The 23,180-nt window shown below is 46.7% G+C and overlaps 1 protein-coding gene across 2 annotated transcripts in view; it reads right to left on the bottom strand.

Annotated features, from left to right (window-relative positions):
• Positions 1–1,020: 1,020 nt before the first annotated feature.
• Positions 1,021–23,180, bottom strand: part of FBH1 (F-box DNA helicase 1) — a 46,605-nt gene continuing 24,445 nt past the window's right edge. For both annotated transcript variants that reach the window (XM_082649266.1, XM_082649265.1), the window contains exons 13-21: positions 22,918–23,054; positions 18,969–19,068; positions 18,758–18,879; positions 16,970–17,045; positions 16,186–16,383; positions 15,530–15,655; positions 13,897–14,003; positions 3,546–3,677; positions 1,021–3,062 (exon numbers count right to left, since the gene is read on the bottom strand). In XM_082649266.1, coding sequence (XP_082505392.1) covers positions 2,892–3,062; positions 3,546–3,677; positions 13,897–14,003; positions 15,530–15,655; positions 16,186–16,383; positions 16,970–17,045; positions 18,758–18,879; positions 18,969–19,068; positions 22,918–23,054 — 1,169 coding nt within the window. In that variant the 3' untranslated portion in view covers positions 1,021–2,891. The remainder of the gene's footprint in view (positions 3,063–3,545; positions 3,678–13,896; positions 14,004–15,529; positions 15,656–16,185; positions 16,384–16,969; positions 17,046–18,757; positions 18,880–18,968; positions 19,069–22,917; positions 23,055–23,180) is intronic.

Raw genomic sequence — 23,180 nt, 5'->3', positions numbered from 1 at the left:
CTATGCCAATATTTCAGGTTGGTCAACTACTATCACCTAGTTTTTTAAAAATCTAAAATCTGAAATATGTTTTGAGAATAATTATGTGAAAGGAAAAACTAATGCATAGTCTACAATGCACTATGATATTTTAACACTTCTATTCCAAGAATAATTTTTATTTTATTTCAAATACCTTCTAAACAAATGGATTATGACATAACATAATTTGTTTTTATATGAGTAACTCTGCATCAGAACTTCTATATACATGATAAAGTCAAAGACAGAGACAAATCAGAAATCCTAACTTTGAAACAAAAAAACTAGAACTTGCTATCAGTAGACTGCACATTCTTAAACAACTGAAAAAAGAACTCCTCTAAGTTATCAAATAAGAGGGATTATTTAAAAATTAATGAACCAAAGAAAAATATTTGGAACTAGCTTATAATTATTTTTTCTCCCAATTTACGTGGTGTAAAAACAAAACAAACTTCTACAGAAAATTGTGCACAAAAATACATTAACAACTAAATGAAATCATGGAAGCCCCATATTTTAAAGACTATACCTTATAAAAGATCTAAAAGATTTTCATTTTCATGTAGTATTTAGTTTACATTTTTGAATAATGCTTTTACTCTTTCCATCTAATCACTTTTATTCAAGTGATAATGGGTATTTAACACTTATAGATAAGGGTATGGGATTAAGAGATGCAAACTACTATGTATAAAATAGATAAGCAACAAAGATATATTGTACAGCACAGGGAAATATAACCATTTTTAAAAACTTTAAATGGAGTATATCTATAAAAATATTAAATCACTATGTTGTACACCTGAAACTAATATAATATTGTAAATCAACTACACTTCAATAAAAAATTTTTAATAAAAATAAATAGAATATAATTAACTTTATAAGTATATTTAACAAAATCGTAAGTTTTATATAGGAATTTCTATCTTAAACTGATTACTGATAAGAAACTAAAATAAATAACATTTCTATTTTTACTGTGTATTTAAAAATTGTTTTTCTATTTGAAACACACCAACCATTTGATTTTACTGATTTTTTAGAAATTCTTAACACTTAAAAAATAAAGTACCAGCATCAATTCCTAGATCCTATTATTTTTTAAATAAGTACCAAAATACTAGTGCTGACATTTTGCCCTGGTAGTGCCGTGACCACCAACACCTTCATGTTTTTCCTTCTTTCTAGAATATTCTTTTCTTCTTTAATAGCTAACGACTCACCCCGTTATTAAAAACAGCTCCAGCACCACCCGCTTTGGTGGTCCTCCGACCTCACCTCTGAGAGAGACACCCCTCCCGCCCCAGAGCAGCAGTGCGGCCCCCTCTCCGGACGCCCTCTGCCCCACACCCGAGCGGCCCGCCTCCAAACACCCCACACGCATCACACCTCTTACTGTCACCTCTCCGAGTCAGGACCACGGCTGACTGCAGACGCCCGCGACCAGGGCCCTGCCCCACATCAGGTGCTCTGAGAAGGTCTAGAGAATTCATGACTTCTCCCCAATAAATAAGTTGCTTCCTCTCTGGTTGGTAAAAGCAGATTTCCAGAAAACGTGTTCATGGCCCCTCTTGCCACCCACCCCCACAAACCCCTCTTCTGAACGACTCTGAGCACTGTGACCTCCAAATCCAAACCATTTCCTTTCACGTGCTGTTTTGCTCTGAGTTAACCAAAAGCACCAAATGAGGCGAGGCGAGGCGAGGCCAGGCATGCCGGCGGAGCAGATGAAAGCACCCCGTCCCACCTCTGTCTTCAGGGCCCATTCTGTGAATTCTCTGCTATATGCAGACGTGTCCCTCACCCTTTCCAAGCACCCCAGCCCGATCCAACAGCACCCTTGCTTTACTCACCGGCCTGCTCGCTAAACTCCACTAGAGGCCTGACGTGGGAGAGGTTAGGGGCGGCCGCAACAATGAGGCTAGGAGTCTGCTCTCCACTCCGCTGACTGGGCTCAGACACTAGCTGGTGAACTCTCTGGGCAATGCCCTCACCTGCCATCTGCATCCCTGAAGTGCTGCATGGCAAAAATGTAAAAAACCAGATCCATGTACGGCTAAGCAACGTGGGTTTTCCCACTGGTCTCTATAAAGAACAGCTTTATTACGACATCCACCCAGCATCCCCAGGCAGTGAACTAGGTACCAGCTGCCCATCTCCACCTGCTCCTGTCTCCCCCACAACGTGGCTGGCCTACTCCGCCTCCCTCTCAGGTATTTCTGGTCTTCCGTTCTACCTGTGGGAACACAAGGTGTCTACCTAGTGTCACTTTCTACTTGTCTTGTTATATGTCACGCTGCCTCCCTGTTCAGGCTGTGAGCCCCGTGATGACAAAGGCGCACCCTGTGTCTTATACATGTGTGATTCCCCACAGCATGAAAAATCTCATTTTTGATGCATTAGTTGTCACCCTGGACAATAAGCCTCCTACTCTGCTTGGTGTGCACTGTGAACAGTTACAGAGCTTTGAAAAGAGTAAGAGGAGAAAAGGAGAAAGTCCAGAAACAACAGGGCTGAAGGCAGGGGCCGTCACACAGTGGAACGCCAGTGCTACAATGCCTGTTTAATCGAAACCTTGTAATAAAAGTTTAAATACATAATTTTTCTGTTTTTTTTCTTTTTTTTTTTTTTTTTATCAAAAGACCATCCCCTGCATCCCCGGCCTGCTGGGGTGGAGGAGGGGCAGTGGGGTCTGGCTACCTCCAGGGGTGGAGACACGGCAAGTCCAGCTCCAGTCGGCTTCATCTTCCTCAGAAGATGCTCTGTGAGTGAGTCCGGTCTCGGGGAGGGAGCCCCCCATGCCGCCGTCCACGGAGGCAGGAGTCTGCCCAGCATCCCGGCCGGAGGAGAGAGCTCCCTGCACCTCAGAAGACAAGGAAGAGCAGGGCCTCATGCCGGGGAAGCACGATGTTCTCCACGGTGCGGTCCATGGCGCGCACCTGCTCGGGGGAGGCAGTCAGGAAGGCCAGCGGCCCAATGCGCTGCTCTGCACATGAGTGGCACAGGTACCCACCCTTGTTTTCCTTCCTGTTGCTCTGCAGGGCGGGATGAGAAAAAGGGAGCAGGGGGAACAATTGAAGGGCAAGCGTTTCCCACCAAGAAGCGTGAACCAACCACCACCAGCACTGCCATCATGACTGATGCTTTCAGACCCGCCTGTGTGGCCCTGAGGCCGTACCTCCCCCAGCACAAGTGCCCAGGGTGGACTCTGCTCTATCAAATCCCCCAGAACGTATCAAGGCAAGGGATGAAGAGCCAAGAAAAACCTAACTGGGCCCCCAGGTAAATTGTCCTCACCTGAGTGTCCACACAAGCCCACCTCCCAGACTGTGGTCACCCAGCCTGGCCCCACTGGGTCCAGCGTCTGTGACACTGAGGCCCACCAGACACCTCTGGGCCTTCCTCGTGGAAGGATTGGACGAGCTTCCCCTTCACCTCCCTCACCCACAACCCAGATGGGCACAAAGACGACTGAACTAAATCCTACGGAGAGCAGAGGTCGTGGCCGAGACACGTACATAGGTGATGGGCAGCTTCCGCATGGTGAGCACGGTGTCCACGGGGATGGCGTTGCTGCACTGCCCCACGCAGCAGCGGACCACGCCTGTCTTCAAAACATTACTTGTCAGCTCTGCTTGCAAGAAATACTCCTGGGAAGGAAAGAGTGAGGACAAGAGTCACAGCAATGCCTCTGCCACTTCCTACTTGGACACCCCAACAGCTGAGGGCTGTCAACACTCTGTAGACCTTGCACAAGTCCCGGAATGAGAAGAGCACTGACCCCTGCATCTTCCCTCCGTTTCTCTACCTTCCTCCTGCCTGTAACACCGTCTCCAAGAGAACACTCACAGCTGGACCCAGTCTAGCTGGATTCTTGCTAAAATGGTCAGTTTAAAAAGGAAAGGTTTAATGGACAAATGTGAAACTGTTGGCTATAATGATATTTCAGGACTATTTCTGGATTTTATCTTAGGCTGACCTGTGCCTGAATCATTAAGGATGACTTGTATATTCTCTTTACAGCCCAGATGAGCTTAAAAGACCTGCCCACATCAGTCCTGCCCACTACCATCTTGCAAGTCTTTGGCTGTCCTAGGGGGCAAACACTCAACCTCTCTAAACCCCAGTTTCTCCATCTGTAAAATGCACAGAAGCCAGCACCCACTTCACCCGGCTGTTGTGAGGAAGACACACAACACCGAGAGCTAAGTGCTCAGCGACTGCACACAATGGGCACCCAGATCAAATGCCAGACGGGAAATGCCATGAGAACAGGGACCAGGGTCTGGTCTGCTGCTGCCCCACAGGAGGCTAACAAGGTTCTGGCATACCAGTAAGACTGCAAATACTTGCTGACAAAATAATTATGATTTCATGTTTTTTTGGATTACAACTGGCTATTTATCCAATTTTTGCAAAATCCGTGTCCAAAGTTCTGATTTATATGGTTTTTCTCTCTTTCAGGATCTGGCTACCTGCTTTAGGAAAGAACAGAAAATAAATAAACACTAGTGTTCCCAATCTAACGGTGGGAAATCCTTTCTAAAATAAAATTAGAGATTTTCTTGGAGTCCCCTTTGCCCATCTGTCATCACAGTCCCTCCCTAGGGGAAAGCAGCATCATGAATCTGGCATGAATCCTTTCCAATCCATTCTAAACTGGCTTTACACTTAACATATATTTCTAAGAACATAAGGTGTCATCTTATAGGTATTTATTTACGTAAGTGTTATACTGTTAGTTTGCTTCTCATCTAGTACATTTCTTTTTGTTTTTTTTGGTTTGTTTTTGTTTTTGCGGTATGTGGGCCTCTCACTGTTGTGGCCTCTCCCGTTGCGGAGCACAGGCTCTGGACGTGCAGGCTCAGCGGCCATGGCTCACAGGCCCAGCCGCTCCGCGGCATGTGGGATCTTCCCGGACCGGGGCACGAACCCGTGTCCCCTGCATCGGCAGGCGGACTCTCAACCACTGCACCACCAGGGAAGCCCTAGTACATTTCTTTTAAGTGCTGTACAGGATTCAATCATCTCACTCTCCCACATTTTATTAAGACAGTCCCTTTGTGTGGAGACTGATGTTACCAAATTATTTCCAACAACGCAGCAATGAACATCCTTGTACATGATTTCCCACCCACACATGCATGAGGTCCTCCAGGGCCTTCTACCTTTTCTGACCCCGATCCACGCCAAGAAATCCACTCAGCACTACAATTCTACATACACACACATGAATGTATGAAAGACTGAAATCAGTTTCACAAAATAGTATGTAACCTCACATGCTGTGGACTGATTCCTCCTTTAGACTTTACTCCACTTCCCTTTTTTTTTTTAAAGATCATCATAACCCACTAACTAGGTTCCTAAGTCGTTAATAAATTGCAATCTACAGTTGGAAAAACACTGCTGCAAAGCAGTGGTTTTCAAACATTTTGGTCTCGGGACTCCTTTACACTAATAAACATTAAAGGCTCCAAAGAGGTATTGCTTCCATGAGTTAGAGCTACTAATGTTTACCTGATTAGAAATTTAAACTTTTGTTTTTTGGTTGTGCCGGGTCTTAGTTGCAGCTCATGGGCTCCTTAGTTGATGCATGCGAACTCTTAGTTGCGGCATGCATGTAGGATCTAGCTCCCTGACCAGGGATCGAACCCAGGCCCCCTGTATTGGGAGCCTGGAGTCTTAACCACTGCACCACCAGGGAAGTCCCAAACGTTTTAAAATGTTTATTAATTCATTTAAAACATAACATAATAAACCTATCATATGTTAACCTGTATATTTTTATGAAAAACAACTGTATTAAAAAAAACCTTAACAAGGGACTCCCCCAGCAGTCCAGTGGTTAACACTCTGCCTTTCAATGCAGGGGGCGCGGGTTCAATCCCTGGTTGGGGAACTAAGATCCCACATGCCGTGCAGTGTGGCCAAAAAAGAAAAAAAACAAAGGGTACCATGAAAACAAACCAGCTCAATAAAAGTAAATAAACAGACTGGACAGCTAATATGTCAATTAGGCGTTGTGTTCTACTGCCTGTAACACTTAAATAATGGCTCAAATAATTGCAGGGTTTTTATTAAAAAAAAAAAAACAACTTTAACGAGAAGAGTAGCATTGCTATACATTTTTGCAAATCTCTTTCATGTCCGGCTTAAAAGAAGGGAACTGGGCTCCCATCTCTGCCTCTGGGTTCAATCTGTGGTGACGACATGCCATGTGGCCTCTGGAAAACTCCACTGTACACTTGTGAGAGCACTGAGGGAAAAGGGCAAGTAACTACCCAGTATTATGAGAAGAGCACGGAGTACACGTACAGTGTGTATTGTGAAAGGTTCCCAGAAGGTTCCTCTGACCACACTTTGAGAACCAGTGCCCACCCCCGACCATCCTGGCCAGAATCTGAAAGGACAGACTTCTTCATTCTCACCCATCAGACAATTTTAGGTTGCATTTCCCTGACCATCAAGGAGGCTGCATAAATATAAATTTTTTAACAGATTCCCTGGCCCCTGGGGCTTCCTTTGCCCATTTACCCACTAGGTTGCCTGTGTCTCAGGAATGTGCAGTTCTTTATGACTGTGTGGGTCCTCTTCCACAATCACATAAGCTCAAGGAGGGCAGAGTTATGCTTGGCTCATGCCCACGACCTCAGCACTGTGCCCAGTACAGTGCTGAGTACAGCTGCGCTTAGTAAGCACATGCAGGACGGATGGGGGAAGTGTCCCCTCCACTCCGTGACGGGCCTTTTAACTTCATGCAAAGCAGCGGCCGGCACGGTGAAGGGCACAGGCCCTGCAGACTCACCTCAGTTCACAGCCCAGTCTACCCACTTTGGGGTAGTGCACCTTTGGGCAGGTGATTCTACTCGGTGCCTCAGTTTTCTTATCAGTAAAACTGGCAAAACGACAACTGCATCACGAAAGATGGTTTTTTTTAAGGGTTAACTATATGTTAGCTGTTACTTTATCACACTGAAGCTTTACATCTCGATGCAATCAGATTTACCTGTTTTATGATTTACTATTATATGTCCTGCTTATTATTAATCTCCTCCTAAATGCCAGGCCTCCCTCGGCCCCTGCCCCTGGAGGTCAACGTCTCAAAGACAAGTAGCCATCTCTGAGGACCCTGACGCTTCTCCCAATCGACTGTAATGCAGTTATCTCATCAGCTCATCATAACCCTTCTCTAACCGTCTCCTCTGAGGTGCGGTGATCGCCGTTTTGCCAGTATTACAGACTAGGAAACAGAGGTACAGAGCAATGAGTAACTTGCCAAGGTCTCAGAGCGCCCACGTGGAGGACCCAGTCTGACCCGGATCTGTAGAATTGGCCCCGCAAAGCCTCTCAACAGGAGGGGATGCTGCTGTCCCTCATCCCACAAATGCGCACTGAGTGCTGACTCTGTGCAGGCCCTGTTCTAAGGAGAGACCCGTGAGGGCTGGGTTCAGAATCCAAGATGCTGAGGCTGAGAAGCGTCTTTGAGCAACCAGCATAACTCCACGTCATTTAATAATTCAATAATGTAATGATCCCCTCGTTTCCTCAAAACTTAAAGAAACAAAAGGTGTTTACCTAGATTTTCTAAGGGGGTCAGAGAAAAAGGAGTCTGCCTGCCCTACTTTTGGTTACAGGGGAGACCAGGATGGCTCATCACCTTACAGGTGATAAGGTAGCAGGAAACAAGGGCTCCCTTTTGTTCTAAATCCTCACCAGGCACGACTTGCTTTCACCTTCTCCAGTGACTACCCTCCTCTCCCCCTCCAGAACCTCCAAGATCCCCCATGAGTTGAGGGTAGACTTAGCCACTTCTGAAACAGGATGCCCCCAAATTGGTTCATATTGCAGCTGCGATAAAGAAAAAGCAGAAGTCCTCACGCAAGGTCCTTCAGACTTAGAAACATCTAGTCACGCAAATGGGCAATATTTCCGGGGCTTCCTCAGAGCCCCCCACCCTGTGGGCCAAGAGATGTTTCCCAGCCCAGCCTCAGTAAGGGGGAAGTATTTCTCTAGAGTCTGTGTTCTTTTTTCCATGGAGAAAATTCATTTTCCCCATAAAATATATGCAGTGACCAACTGATAAGCTTCCAGTTAATTTTAAAAAGCCTATTAGACTCTAATACATAACTTGTGGGACTCTAAGGTATAAAATCCATGTGATGAATTTAGCAATACCTAGAAAAATGACATATCCATTTACCCTTGACCCAGAAATTTAGATTATAGAAATGTATCCCCAAGAAGCACTGGCAAAAACAGAACATGACTTGTGCATAAGATTATGCATTGTGGCATTAGTTTTAAAACCAAAAGATTGGAAAGAACCCAATACCCATCAGTGAGGAGCTACATAAATCATGATAAATGGACACAGTGAATACTACTCAGCTGTAAAAAGGAGAAAGAGCTTTAGAAACTGATAAAGAGCCAGCATCAAAAAATCTAGAAACAATAAATGCTGGAGAGGGTGTGGAGAAAAGGGAACCCTCCTGCACTGTTGGTGGGAATGTAAATTGATACAGCCACTATGGAGAACAGTATGCAGCTCCTTTAAAAAACTAAAAACAGGGCTTCCCTGGTGGCACAGTGGTTGAGAGTCCGCCTGCTGATGCAGGGGACACAGGTTCATGCCCCGGTCTGGGAGGGTCCCACATGCCGCGGAGCGGCTGGGCCCATGGGCCATTGCCGCTGAGCCTGCGCGTCCGGAGCCTGTGCTCCGCAACGGGAGAGGCCACAGCAGTGAGAGGCCCGCGTAGTGCAAAAAAAAAAACTAAAAACAGAACTACCATATGACCCAGCAATCCTAGTACTGGGTATATAGCCCTGAGAAAACCATAATTCAAAAAGATAACATGTACCACAATGTTCATTGCAGCACTATTTACAATAGCCAGGACATGGAAACAACCTAAATGTCCATCGACAGACGAATGGATAAAGAAGATGTGGCATGTATATACAATGGAATATTACTCAGCCGTAAAAAGGAACGAAAATGGGTTATTTGTAGTGAGGTGGATGGACCAAGAGTCTGTCATACAGAGTGAAGTAAGTCAGAAAGAGAAAAACAAATACCGTATTCTAACACATATATATGGAATCTAGAAAAATGGTACTGATTAACCTAGTGGTAGGGCAGGAATAAAGATGCAGACGTTGAGAACAGATTGAGGACCCAGGGGGGAAGGGGAAGCTGGGATGCAGTCAGCAAGTAGCACTGACATACATACACTACCAAATGTAAAATGGCTGGCTGGTGCGAAGCTGCTGCACAGCTCATGGAGATCAGCTCGGTGCTTTGTGATGACCTAGAGGGGCGGGATAAGGAGGGTGGGAGGGAGACGCAAGAGGGAGGGGATATGGGGATATGTGTGTGCATATAGCTGATTCACTTTGTTATACAGCAGAAACTAACACAACATTGTGAAGCAATTATACCCCAGTAAAGATTTATTAAAAAATGTATTAAAAAAAAGGAACTGATAAAGAGTGATTTCCATGTCTATTTCTCGGTGACAAAGTGAGGTACAGAATATTACAGAATGCTACTTTCTGTGAAAAAGGAGAACAGAAGAATATATATACACATATCTGCCAATATTTGCAAAAAGAAATACTGAAGGATAAATCAAAAACTAATTTTTAAAAACTAGCTATCGGGACTTCCCTGGTTGGCACAGTGGTTAAGAATCCACCTGCCAATGCAGGGGACACGGCTTCAATCCCTGGTCTGGGAAGATCCCACATGCCACAGGGCAACTAAGCCCGTGTGCCACAACTACTGAGCCTGTGCCCTAGGGCCCGCATGCCGCAACTACTGAAGCCCACGTGCTCTAGGGCCCACATGCCACAACTACTGAGTCCGCGTGCTGCAACCACTGAAGCCTGCGCGCCTAGAGCCCTTGCTCCACAACAAGAGAAGCCACTGCGATGAGAAGCCTGCGCACCACAATGAATAGCAGCCCCCGCTCGCCGCAACTAGAGAAAGCCCGTGCACAGCAACGAAGACCCAACGCAGCCAAAAATTTAAAAATAAATAAAAACTAGCTATCAACAATGGAGGGAGAGAAAGTCTGCAGGAGACAGGGAGGGAATGAGACTTCTCGGGGATACATGTGTTACAAAGTTTTCACTTTGAAAACGTAAATTTTATACGTTCAAAAAAGATAATCAAACAGGAAAGCAATTCTTTCAGGAAGTGTAGACAAAGAAACATATCTGCCTACAATTAAACTGGTGATCATACCACACAAAGAGAGACTCATCTCAGGCACCTTCAGAACATGCTCTTCTGACTGCACATCCTCAGTGGAATGTGGGGAAACAGAGCTGGTAGGAAATCTTAAATTCCATACAGTATTCTGCCAACAGTAATACTGGTATTACATTAAAACTTTTATACACAGAATAGCGTAAATAAGTAAGTAATAAATACTGTTCGGAACCAAGATTTTCAGTGTAAGAGAAAATATTCAAGCATTTAAAAGAAGTAAAAATCCTTAAAGGTTAAATCTGATTGGGCTGGAAAACCACAAGTGATGAGGTTTATAAACGTAATTGGCCACCGGCTCCAACAGTGCGGACACAGAGCAGCCTCACGAAAGGGGAGCAGAAGGACAGCAGGTGAAGAAAAGGTTTTCACTGTCTGTGGTGCACACTCGGCAAAAAACTCTGAGGAAAAGTGAGAAAGTGCTTGTGGTCACAGCTGGGGCGGTGGCTACTCCCGGGGGTGGGGGTGGGGTGGGGGTGCTGGCTGTGAGGCCACCAGGAAGGCAGTGGGGACAGCTGGCAGACCCACTCTCCTGACCTGGGTGGACGCCCACCTCACCCCTAGTTGCACCCGCCCGTGTGTTTTATACATTTGTGTCACGTTTAACAACAAGAAGTTTAAATTAAAAATTGCGATTGGAATTATCAGTATGATAATAATCAGAACTGTTGATTTTTCTTTTCAAAAATACGGATTTCCTAGCCCTGTCTACTAAAAAGGTAAACAGTCTGAGCATCACTAAGAGGGAGAGAATCTGAAATCACTGCCTCCTGATGGGATGCAACACAAAGCAAAGCCCCCTGCCCACCCCACCCCCCATGGAGGATTCTGGCCAGAACAGTTAGACCCAAATCCAGTCATGCCCCTGCAGTGACTTCCAGTGATGGGGAGCCCAGGGCGGGGGACAGCAGAACAAACCCAGAACGGGAGACGTTCTGGGGGACAACCAACTCGGTTTCCACAAAAAGACAGGAGCATCAGAAAGGACGCAGGGGGTCCTGGGCTGCTCTAAATTAAGAAGCTTAAAAGACCTTATAACCAAACATGCGTTTGGGTCCTAATTTGAACAAATCAACTGTAAAAGACATTTCTGAGATAATCATAAAAGTATGACTGCAGAATGGGTAGTAGAGCCCATAAGGAATCACCATAAATTTTATAAGATATAAAATGGGACCGTGGTTACGAGAGAAAGGTCCAGGGCGTTTTAGAGATGTGGACTCCAAATATACACATGGGTGATTTGTACACGGAAATTCGATATACCATTTTCTCAACTTTAAAACGTCTCAAAATTTTCCTTATGTAGCCCATGTTGTGAAGTATCACTGCTCTACAAGACCTCCATTAAAAGTCACAGATGAGGGCTTCCCTGGTGGCACAGTGGTTGAGAGTCCGCCTGCCGATGCAAGGGACACGGCTTCGTGGCCCGGTCCGGGAAGATCCCACATGCCGCGGAGCAGCTGGGCCTGTGAGGCATGGCCGCTGAGCCTGCGCGTCCAGAGCCTGTGCTCCACAGTGGGAGGGGCCGCGACAGTGGAAGGCCCACATACCGCAAAAAAACCCCAAAAAGTCACGGATGTGACAATCTGCTTTTGTTACAGATCTAACCACTACCATAACACAGGTTCTACAAGAAAACCATACTACAGGTTCTAAAAAAAATTACTTATGATCAAAGTTTATGCAAAAACTCACACAGTAGGTACAGATTATTTGTACATAAAAATTACTCTCCTACTTCACTCCCTAGGGTACTGGTTTTAGAGGTTAAAAAAAGCCATGCTTATCTCTACACTAGGAGTCAGCAAACTGCAACCAGGGGCCAAATCCAGACCAGCATCTGCTGCTGTCAATAAAGTTTTATTGGGACGTGGCCCACCGTTTGTTAACAGATGGCCCACAGCTCTCTTTGCTGTGGTGGCAGAGTTGAGAAGACGCAGCAGAAACTGCAGGCCTGCAAAGCCTCAGATATTTACCGTCTGGCCCTTGACAGAAAGAGATGGCAGCACTCTGCTCTAAGTCATCTCTGGAAACCCCACTGGGTGACCCAGGTGCCACCAAGGGTGCAGCCAAAGAAAAAGGCTTACAGTTCTAAGCGCTGACACATTAGCTGTTACACACAGCAAGGCCCAGGCGAAGCAAAGCTGCTGGGGAAGCATGCAGCTGACTTCAAATTCCAGAAACATTCTTATGGCCAAACAGGCCTGTCTTAGAGAGGCATGGAAGACAAGTGCCAGAGAGGGTTCAGAGAAAAGTGCAATAAAAATGCAAGGTCATCAGTCTCACACAGGAAGCTTTTGCTGCCACGACAGGTCATACAGCATATTCATCTGCAATTTCTCCCTTTTAAGCGCTGACACACTCCTCCTCAAGAATGTGAAGAGAAATGCTATTTGCTAACTTGTTTACCATCTATCTCTTGTCCTAGAACTCAGGCTCTGTGAGGGGAGGAATTTCTCCAGCCCACTATCACACCCCAGGGCCTAGACACGCACTTGGAACACATCAGACACTCAACAGATATTCGATTATGAGCATCAGGGTTCTGTGTTACCACCACTTACCAACTCTGAGACTGTGGACACCACTTACTAGAAAGGACCACTGCCCCCCATCTCCCCCAGCCCAGGCCCCAAGCCGTGAGCAGCAAAGCTGAGATTCCGCGGCTCCCAGTGTTCTCACCTCTGAGAGAACACGCACTACAGCACTTGGACTAAATCCTCCTACTGTACAAAACCTCACACGTTTGGGAGACGGCTAAGGAAAAAAGAGTATTTATAGGGACTTCCCTGGCGATCTGGTGGTTAAGACTTCCAATGCAGGGTTCAATCCCTCGTGAGGGAACTAAGATCCTGCAAGCCATGCAGCACAGCCAAAAGGAAAAAAAAAAAAAAGAATATTTACAGTCTCTTTTACATGTAAGTTTTATGTTTCAGGCTTAAGAATCTTTGCTTCAGGGAAAGACAGACGAAGTAGTAACCATTAGCTCAAATTTCTGTTCTAGTTTCAACCCAACAGCGTTGAAAAAACTGAACAGCTTATCCTCTAGACCCTGAAAGGCAGAAAAGACATGGAAATGAGGGGGTGGGGGAGGGGGCTGGTCTGTGAGGGGTAAAGAGGGAGGGCTGACACTTTCCTGCTTCTCACCAGTGACAAGGACAGGTGCCTGAACACGCGCTCTCCCTGGCAGGACACATTCTGTCCAAGTCTGGAGTCCACCAGTCCAAAAGGGACCAGGGAGCAGAAGGAGGGTGTGCAGACCCAGAGGACATTCCTGCTGTTCTTCCCGAAGAGTGCTGAGCGCTAACCGAGCAGGGAGAACTCACCAAAGACGTGAGCGCAGTTAGTGTTTTAAAAAGAACTTTTAAAACTGACTCAGGAAAGAACGTAGAAAAGAACCCAGGTTTTTGTTTCTGTGGTTAGGAAGGACCCTCCCCCACTGGCAATCGGCCTCCAAGCACCCAAGAAAGAGAAGCCCCTCTCTTCTGATGCAGACCCCCAACCAAAAGCCTCGAAGGCCCCAGGTTGGTTGATCCCTTATTCAATCCGGTAAAATCCGGACGTTGTTAAATTAACTCGTGCTGTCCTCTTACCCCAGCCAAAGTCAAGATGTTCTCCAGTGACCTGGTCATGATGAGACGCTTCCTGGCGCGAGTTACTGCTACATACAGTAAATTCCACTCGTCCTCAGAAAACGACTCTGAAGAAAGCAAAGGGGAAAAAAATATCAACACAGAAGCCTGCTTACAGAAATTTATATTCTTATCTAAACGTTTACTATTCGGGTCTTCCCTGGTGGCGCAGTGGTTAAGAATCTGCCTGCCAATGCAGGGGACACGGGTTTGATCCCTGGTCCGGAAAGATCCCACATGCCGTGGAGCAACTAAGCCCATGCGCCACACCTACTGAACCTGAGCTCAAGAGCCTGAAAGCCATAACTACTGAAGCCCATGCACCACAACTACTGAGCCTGTGCTCGAGAGCCCACAAGCCACAATTACTGAACCCATGCACAACTACTGAAGTCCATGCATCCTAGAGCCCGCGCCACAACTACTGAGACCACATGCCTCAACTACTGAAGCCCACGTGCTCTAGGACTCACATGCCGCAACTACTGAGCCCACGTGCTGCAACTACTGAAGCCCACACGCCCTAGAGCCTGTGCCGCAATTACTGAGCCCACGTGCTGCAACTACTGAAGCCTGTGCGCCTAGAGCCCGTGCTCCGCAACAAGAGAAGCCACTGCAATGAGAAGCCCATGCACCACAACAAAGAGCAGCCCCTGCTCACCGCAACTAGAGAAAGCCCACGTGCAAAGCGCGCGTGCAGCAACGAAGACCCAACACAGCCAAAAAAAAAAGTTTACTACTCCCCATCGCCCCAAAAAACCCTCAGGATTTGCTGGCTTTATAAGCAAAATTTTCCTACAAACACCAACTCCGAAAAGAAACAAAACTCTAACAGACTAGGGGCACAGAACACCCACATTTTGACTCCATGACTAACAGAGAGCTTTTGTTTGTCTGTTTGTGGGAAAACTTCAAATGGTTTTATTATAAGACTTAAAACCAAAACAACAACACTGGGCTTCCCTGGTGGCGCAAGTGGTTGAGAGTCCGCCTGCCAATGCAGGGGACACGGGTTCACGCCCTGGTCCGGGAAGATCGCACATGCTGCGGAGCGGCTGGGCCCGTGAGCCATGGCCGCTGAGCCTGTGCTCCGCAACGGGAGAGGCCACAACAGTGAGAGGCCCACGTACCACAAAAAAAAAAAAAAAAAAAAAAAGCACTGATGCTTAGATGCTTAGATGCTTAGAGTTTAACAGGTAGCCTTGAGTATAAACTGATACAAAAGCAGACAAATGATAGAGTGCTTACACTAATCCCTTGTATGATTTTCGGGCCTCTTTAATAAAAAGGAGAATTAATTAAAGAAAAACACCTTGGCGAGCAGGTAAACTGTTTTAGAGCTTCTGTCTGATGGGGAAAAACCCACAGCTGAAGAGCCGGTGCAGGTTAAACAGGATGCAATAAACACAGCTGCCCTCCGAGCAGCCCTGAGGGAGGTGGACCCTGGAGGCTCAGTTTTTCTAAACACACAGTCTAAAAACAACAAATTTAGGAGCAGGAGGATTTTCTTGTTCTAGAAGGATCCTTCCAAGGAGCCACACCGTGCAAGAAAAAGCAAGGCAGCCCTGCAGTGAGGCGTCAGCGGTCTCCTTACCGACTCTGAAGTGGGGCAGCTGAGCGAGGTTGTGCCTAGCACAAGGCACTTTCACGAAATCATCTAGGACATGCACAGTGTCAAACTCCAGGCCTTTGGCCTTGTGCACAGTGCCCAAGATGTACTCTGGAACAGAAACACAGCGGACGGGCAGATGAGGGGGTGACTGGGAAAGAAAGGAAAGAGGTGAAAAGCTTACACTTCCCACCACTCTCAAAACGCTAATTACGTTTTCTTGCCTGGGTGCGGCTCTGCAGAAAAAGGGGGAAAGAGGAAACCTCAGTCAGAATAAAAAAGGGAGAGACAAAAAAAAGACGAGGGGAAAGTAGAAATTCGTTGCAGGTGTTGCGAACACGGCCGAGTTCCAGTCCAGAGCTCATGGCGGCTGCCCACCGCCTGCTTCCTACGCACGAGGGGACAGAGGCCCAGAAGAGGCTGGGGGTTTGCCAAGGGTCAGCCGGTAGCAGAGATGGGACTCGGGAGCCCCTTCTACGGGCTGGAAGTAGAACAGAAATAAAGGGGCCACAGGAGAACAGCAGCCTTGTTCCACTGACACAGCCGCCCCTAGTCACCCATGATGTCCACGCTGGCAAGAGGCACCGGAAGCGGGCTGCCCCTGCCCCCAGGGGGAAGTGAAGAGCCCCCGTGTCCCTCACCTGCAAAGTCCAAGTCCTCTATGTGGCATCTCTCTATCCTTTCCACCAGCTCTGGAATCCGGATGTTGTACTTCTCCACGACCGCAATCTTGGCTTCCAGCTCCTTGTCCTCGGCCGCAGTCACATACCGCTTGAAGCCACTGAAGCCCTCTCTGTGCACCCACCTTCTGATGAACCTGTCTTTAATGACGAGGTTTCCTAGAGGGAACAGGCGTAGGGGTCAAGGTGACACAGGCTGCACCGACGTGCACTCCTCACTGACCACATGATAAACGAATGGTCTCAGAGCTGGAGACCCAGGTCCAGGCTCGACGGCATCACTAACCTGCCGTGGGTGCCTGGGCAAGTCAGCGCAGTGACCTGTGCCATAGCCCCTCCAGCTCCAAACTCAGGGTCAAGAGCCCTGCTGACATCCTTGTCTGCTTCTCAGGGATTCGAAATTGTGCAGTAATGAAAAAACGAAAGCGCTACAGAAAATTAGAAAGGATCACATGGGGCCCATGCAGAAGTCTCGGTGTGTGAGGTCACCCGGGCAGACAGAAAGATGGTGGGGAAGACGGCCTAGGGGCCAGCGTGACAGAGAAACTTAGATTCCTGAGAAAAGGGTCTGGAAAGAGCCATCGGTGCCTCTGAAAACAGGAGGTCTCTGGCATCCCACCGCTGATGAGAAGAAGCCACACTGGCTCCTCCAGAGCAAACGGGAACTGACTCAGAACCTGCCCGCCCTCCTCTACCCCGCCACTGTGTGCCTGCGTCCACCCCACGCAGCAAGGAGGACACTCACGTCTCTTCCGTTCTTCCTCCGGCTGAAGAAGCGTCCAAATATCAATGATTCTGTCCAATCCAAATGATTTAATCCCCTGAAAAAGTTTTTCGGTGGGAATTTTTTGGTGTTTTGTTGTTTTTAATTTTGTTTTATTTTTGTTACTGTTGTTAACAGGACAAAGTAAAGCAAATGTAGAGGTGGGATTTTGAAATGAGACGGTTTTTTTGGAAACAGATCTCAAATTGCACCCAAAGCATAAAGACATCGAGTGGGAACCTTCATTATGCACAAAAGCAGAGGTTACAATGCAGCCTGCAAACTCGGGATGACCCAGTGCTAAGCTCTGGCTGCTCCCTCAGACTTCTCCTACGTTTAAAAAAAAGGCAAGAACTAGCTGCATGTTGCTTTCATGTCAAAGAAGGCAATTTAAATCATCTACCTTCCACGAATATAAAACAGCTGCAGCAAAGAAGACAGATGAGACCTGAATACTGAGTGTGGAGCACAAACACTCGCCGCTGTTCCTTCTGAGGAAAGAACTAGACTGTCTACAGGTATTGGATCTGTTAAAAGGTCAGCTCCTGGAGGAGAGGGCCTGACCCTCCCAGTTCAGCCCACCTCTACTGGGAAGCGTGTACTGAGCGCTGACTGGGGCCCAGGACAAAGGCTCCACACTGCAAGGGTTTAGATCATTTGGGGAAGGGACACATAAAACATTAACATCAAACTGAGACCAAAATAAGACAGTACAGATTATAACGTAACCAGAAGTGATCAAGCGGGATGACACATGTGGGACTGAGACAGGGGAGAGGACAAGCTCACATCCTGCCTGGCGTGGAAGATGCTCCAACAGTACCATTTCCTTACAATAACAAAGATGGCTAAACTATGCTACATCCACTGAGAAGGTATTGTAAAGTCACTCAAATAGCAACATGGGAGAAAATATGCTCGTGGGTGGAGTAAAAAACACATACTCTTTTTTGTACACTCTAAATGCAATTGTGTAAAAATACACAACTATAAGGCCAAAGACATAAATAATTAGCGAAAATGAGAATTTTTACATAAAACACTGAGATTAAGGGTGATTTTTTTCCTTTTAATTTCCAAAACTTCTGTAACTTGGTTACATAATCTTTATAAATTAAAAAAAGGAGCATCAGAAATTTTTTATTTTGATTCACTTACTGTATGTACTGAGGGTCTACACATAGTAGGCCCTAGAAAATATTTTTTTCATACATGAACGGGTGAATGTCTCTTAGACATAAAACCCTTGCTTCCAAGAGTTAAAAACGCCGTACACATGTCACTCAACCCTCCTAGCTTCCCTGTGAAACAGGCAGTGTCGCTGTCCCAGAGACAGAGGGGCTGAGTCGCCTGCCACAAGCCACACACAGTTAGTGAAGAAGCAGAGCTAGAACCAGTGTCCACTCTGCATCTGGAGCCCCGGGCACCTCCCAGCTGTGCCCTCACCTCGCTTGTCTTACACGACTGATCATCACACCTCAGGACACTCACAGGCAGCTGGCAGCCCCGCATGCACACAGGTTAGAAGGGCATTCTTTTTTTTTTTTTTAATATCGGAGGAAAAGGTCCACAGTCCTTGCTGGGCCAGACTTTACAGGACTCGCTGGACCAGAATGGCCAGGGGGAAGGACTTCACAGCGCAGGCTCGGGAACAGTCACAAACCCAAATGCCTGTGTGCAGAGTAAGCCTGGACATGTGGGCCGTTTTCAATGGCTCTGTGTGTCGGCAATGTTTCCGGGCGAGAGCAGAGAACAGAAACGCACTCCTACCCCTATCAGGTGGATCCGGGCAGGCACTTCTCCTTCCGTCACCCGGACGGCCTCATCAAACACGTTGGCGTTGGTCCGGGACAGCAGGGCCACCTGCCCCTTCGTGTCACCTCGAATGCCACCTTTTGGGAGAGAGCACAAACTCTAGGGCAAATCCAGATAAAGAGGGAAGCTAATCTGTGTAACAAATACGTGTAACTGAAAGCCTTACTCTGATGGTTGCCTCCAACCAAAGTCTTTTTTCTTACTCGTTTGCAGACATCCAAGATTGTAGCTCCCACATAGGCAATTTCCACACCAAACCTAAAACTCTGTGGGAGAACAACACAATGAAAGGAGTTAACACCCCCTGAAGAACGTGAGCGCATTGCTACCACCGCCAAGGCCTGGCCTCGCCAAACCCCACTGAGCATCTCTGACTTGCCCGACCTGGAATGGGTACTTGGAAATTCCCTACTGTAAACTGACTTACACAGAACAGGAGCTTGGCAAGCAAAGAATCACCGTTCTAAGTTTTCAGAATAGCATTTTCTATCTTGAAACCTGAGAGTTACCTGCTTTTCTTTATCTCTTGCCCCCAAATCCAAACCTTGACAATCTTCCACCATGTTTTCTACAGTCGTTTTCTTACCACTGCTCCCAGCGCAGCTCAGAGACCCCTACCTCATGCCTCCCCAACTTGGCCTCTTTCCCTCTGCCACTTGAATCTTTCCCTCATGTGTTCATCAAGCCCCGTGCCTCGCCACAAAAAGGACGAGCACTCTATGAAGAAAAGGTGACGTGTGGACTTTCAGGACTCCTGCAGCCTGGACAGCCTTAAGCCCCTTCGTTCCCCGAGACCAGCAGCAAACTTTTCTTTTAAGCAAATCTACCATTCTTTCCAAACTGCCTCTAACAAAGAAGCGTATATTATACAGAAAATTAAGGGAGGAAGGGGGTCTCTCCCTGCCCCCTGAGGCTCCCTCAACATCGATTCAAACCCTACATAACCGGCCACGGGACTAATCACCATTTCCTGAGCGTTTCCTGCCCTCCCCCTGCCGTGCTGCATGGCAGTAACTTCAAAACGCAGCCCAACACACTAATCCCTTGACCACTGTAGCTGGAAAGACACCATTCTTGCCCAAACTCGTGGTATTTATTGCCTTTTTCCATTCACTTATAACTTAAGGTAATGAAGTATTATGTACTTTGGTGAATATCAATAACACAGCCTAAGGAAAGCAAGACTTTCAACAAACAGTACTTTGTTGCTATAGAACTATTCTAAGTGAGCCATAACTCAAATTATAAAGATCCACGAGTCCATGCTGACACAAATAAATAAACGAATAAATAAATGGAAGAGAAGACACAAAATCTCCTTTGCAGAAGAATTCTGAATAATCTATGTAGACACTCCAACTCTTGTTCCCGAGTGAGCACTGAGGGCAATGACTTCCTTCCAAGGCACACAGTGTGGAGGGGTGGCGGGGGGAGTCACTTCATGGTGAAGGGAACTGCCAAGCACCACTTCAGCCAGGGGACCAAGACAACATCATCAGTTATAAATCATGTTGATGCGGGACTTCCCTGGTGGCGCAGTGGGTAAGACTACACACTCCCAAGGCAGGGGGCCCAGGTTCGATCCCTGGTTGGGGAACTAGATCCCATATGCATGCCCCAACTGAGAGTTCACATGCCACAACTAAGGAGCCCGCCTGCCGTAACTAAGACCCAGTGCAACCAAATAAATAAATATTTTTCAAATAAATAAATAAATAAATAAACCATGTTGACAGTACGGGCCCCCAATACCTTGTAATGAAAATGGCAATTTTTCTTCCAAGGCCTTCCTCCCAAAACATCAGTGCAACCACCAGACAAACACCAACAGAGGGGTATCCGACAGAACACCTAACCAGTCCTCTTCAAGGTCCAAAAAAAAGACAAGCGTGAGAAACCACAGAGCATAGCCAATAGGAGCCTAAGAAGACTTGACAACTGAATGCAGATAGGGTCACCTGAATAAGATCCTGGAATAGAAAAAGGACATTTGGTAAAAAACCAAGGAAATCTGAATAAACGATGGACTTTAGTTTATAATAATGTATCCACGGTAGTTCATTAACTGTAGCAAATGTACCACACGAATATAAGACGTGAATAATAAAGGAAACTGAATGTAGGATGTGTAAGAACTTTCCATACTATCTTCTCAACTCTTCTATATATCTGAAACTAAAAAACGTCTATTAAAAAAAATTCCTCTGGGTTGACGCCACCCTAAGTCACTACAGCAAACAAGGGAAACTCCAGGAAATAAGGTCACTGAGTGGGCTACAGGGCCTCCTAGAAAAGAACAGAACACAGTTCAGATGACGCTGGCACTTTCGCTGGCAGTCTCACATCCTCTTACTAGAAGTGAGGTTCTTAAAAGCAGTGGTTTTCACACCTTTTAGTCTCAGGACTCCTCATACTTTAAAAAATTAGTGAGCACCCGAAGATGCTTATCATTTACGTGAGCTGTACCTACCTACAATTACCACATTAGCAACTGTAGTGCATTTCAATATAACAATAACCCCATTACATGATAACATACAGAACATATTTTTAAAACGGTATTTTTCAGGACTTCCCTGGTGGCACAGTGGTTAAGAATCCACCCGTTAATGCAGGGGACACGGGTTCAAGCCCTGGTCCGGGAAGATCCACATGCCATGGAGCAACTAAGCCCATGCGCCACAACTACTGAGCCTGCACTCTAGAGCCTGAGAGCCACAACTACTGAGCCCACGGCGGTGCCCTAGAGCCCACACGCCGCAACTACTGAGCCCTCATGCTGCAACTACTGAAGCCCGCATGCCTAGAGCCCGTGCTCCACAACAAGAGAAGCCACCGCAATAAGAAGCCTGCACACCGCAACAAAGAGTAGCCCCCACTCACCGCAACCAGAGAAAGCCCACGCGCAGCAACAAGACCCGACGCAGCCAAAAAATAAAAAAAAAAATTTTTAAATGGTATTTTCCAAAACATAAGTTAGAGAGAAGAGTGGCACTGTTTTTACATTTTTGCAATGTTTTTAGTGCCCAGCTTAAGACAGCCGAATCTCAGAGCTCTGTCTGCATCCAGCCTGGTGTGACAGCCTCACAAAGATGAGTGCTGAAAAGGGGAGGAACATGTAACAGCTTTTCCAGATAATCAAGGCCCCAGGAGTTGCCATGCTCATGCTGGAAACAAGGTTTCCAAAATCTGGATTTCACTTGAAAGCAAGTTTATCTTCGGCAATACATATGTCAGTTGTTTTCCTTGAAGTCACAGCTCATAGCATGCGTTTTTGAGAAAATGCCAAATCCCCAAGTCTGAATAACCAGAATTGGTCTGTCAGCTGCTCGTTCAAGCACAAACGAAAGAAGCAGTGGTGGAGCTCACAACACAATCACAAAAGTGCTCCTGGTCAGACAGCAGCACACTGCAGGGGCAGAAGGACTTCATCCTACTTCCCATTTCATCACACAGACTGTGAGAGAGACGGACTCAAGGGTCTACAGTAATGAAATTAATCATTTTTCCTGTGCCATCAAGGATGTTCTTAGTAGGGACTTCCCTGGTGGTCCAGTGGGTAAGACTCTGCGCCCCCAATGCAGGGGGCCCAGGTTCGATCCCTGGTCAGGGAACTAGATCCCATATGCATGCCACAACTAAGAGTTTGCATGCTGCAACCAGAAGATCCTGTGTGCTACAATGAAGATAATAAATAAATATAAATATTAAAAAAAATAGTACTCTTAAAAACAAAGTATGTTCTTAGTGAACTGCCTACTTTCTTTTTTGACTCAGTGCCTTGCAGTGAAGAATAAGGCAACTGCTAGGACCGGCTGGTGCCAAAGCCGAGATTCTCAGCCACAGTCTCACCACTGACTTTGCATCATCAGTGCAAATGTCAACATAGTGCAAGAGGCAGATAACTATTATGAAAACAGTTTTGACTTTGCAGACCCCCTGAGAACCATGGAGAGCCACTGCTTAGAGGCACGGATTTGCTACACACAGTGAGCCTCATGAAAAGCCTTACACGGGGCCTGGCACGTAGTCAACACCGGAGAACCAGGGTGGGGAGCCACAAGGCTTGCGTGTATATACGCGTCTGGGGACTGGGAAGAAAAGACAGCGCTTACCTGTGTGAGATAGAAGACGTGCGTGTGAGGGACTGTGAACAGAGCGTTGACTGCACCTCGGAAGGTATAGATCTGTTGGTGTGGGTCCCCCACGAAGATTTTCCCACATGGCTGAGACAGAACTATGTTCATGATCGCTGCGACCAAGAAGATGGAAAGTAAGGGCTCTGAAGCGACACCAACCCACAGAGCAAAAAGAAACCAAACTTAAGACAGAAAAGGATGAAAACGCTTGCACACTGGACAACAGTTATCTTTCCCTC

Source organism: Grampus griseus, assembly GCF_964374135.1.
Source record: "Grampus griseus genome assembly, chromosome: 2".
Lineage (NCBI taxonomy): Eukaryota > Metazoa > Chordata > Mammalia > Artiodactyla > Delphinidae > Grampus > Grampus griseus.
This window is presented reverse-complemented; position numbering and strand designations above follow the sequence as displayed.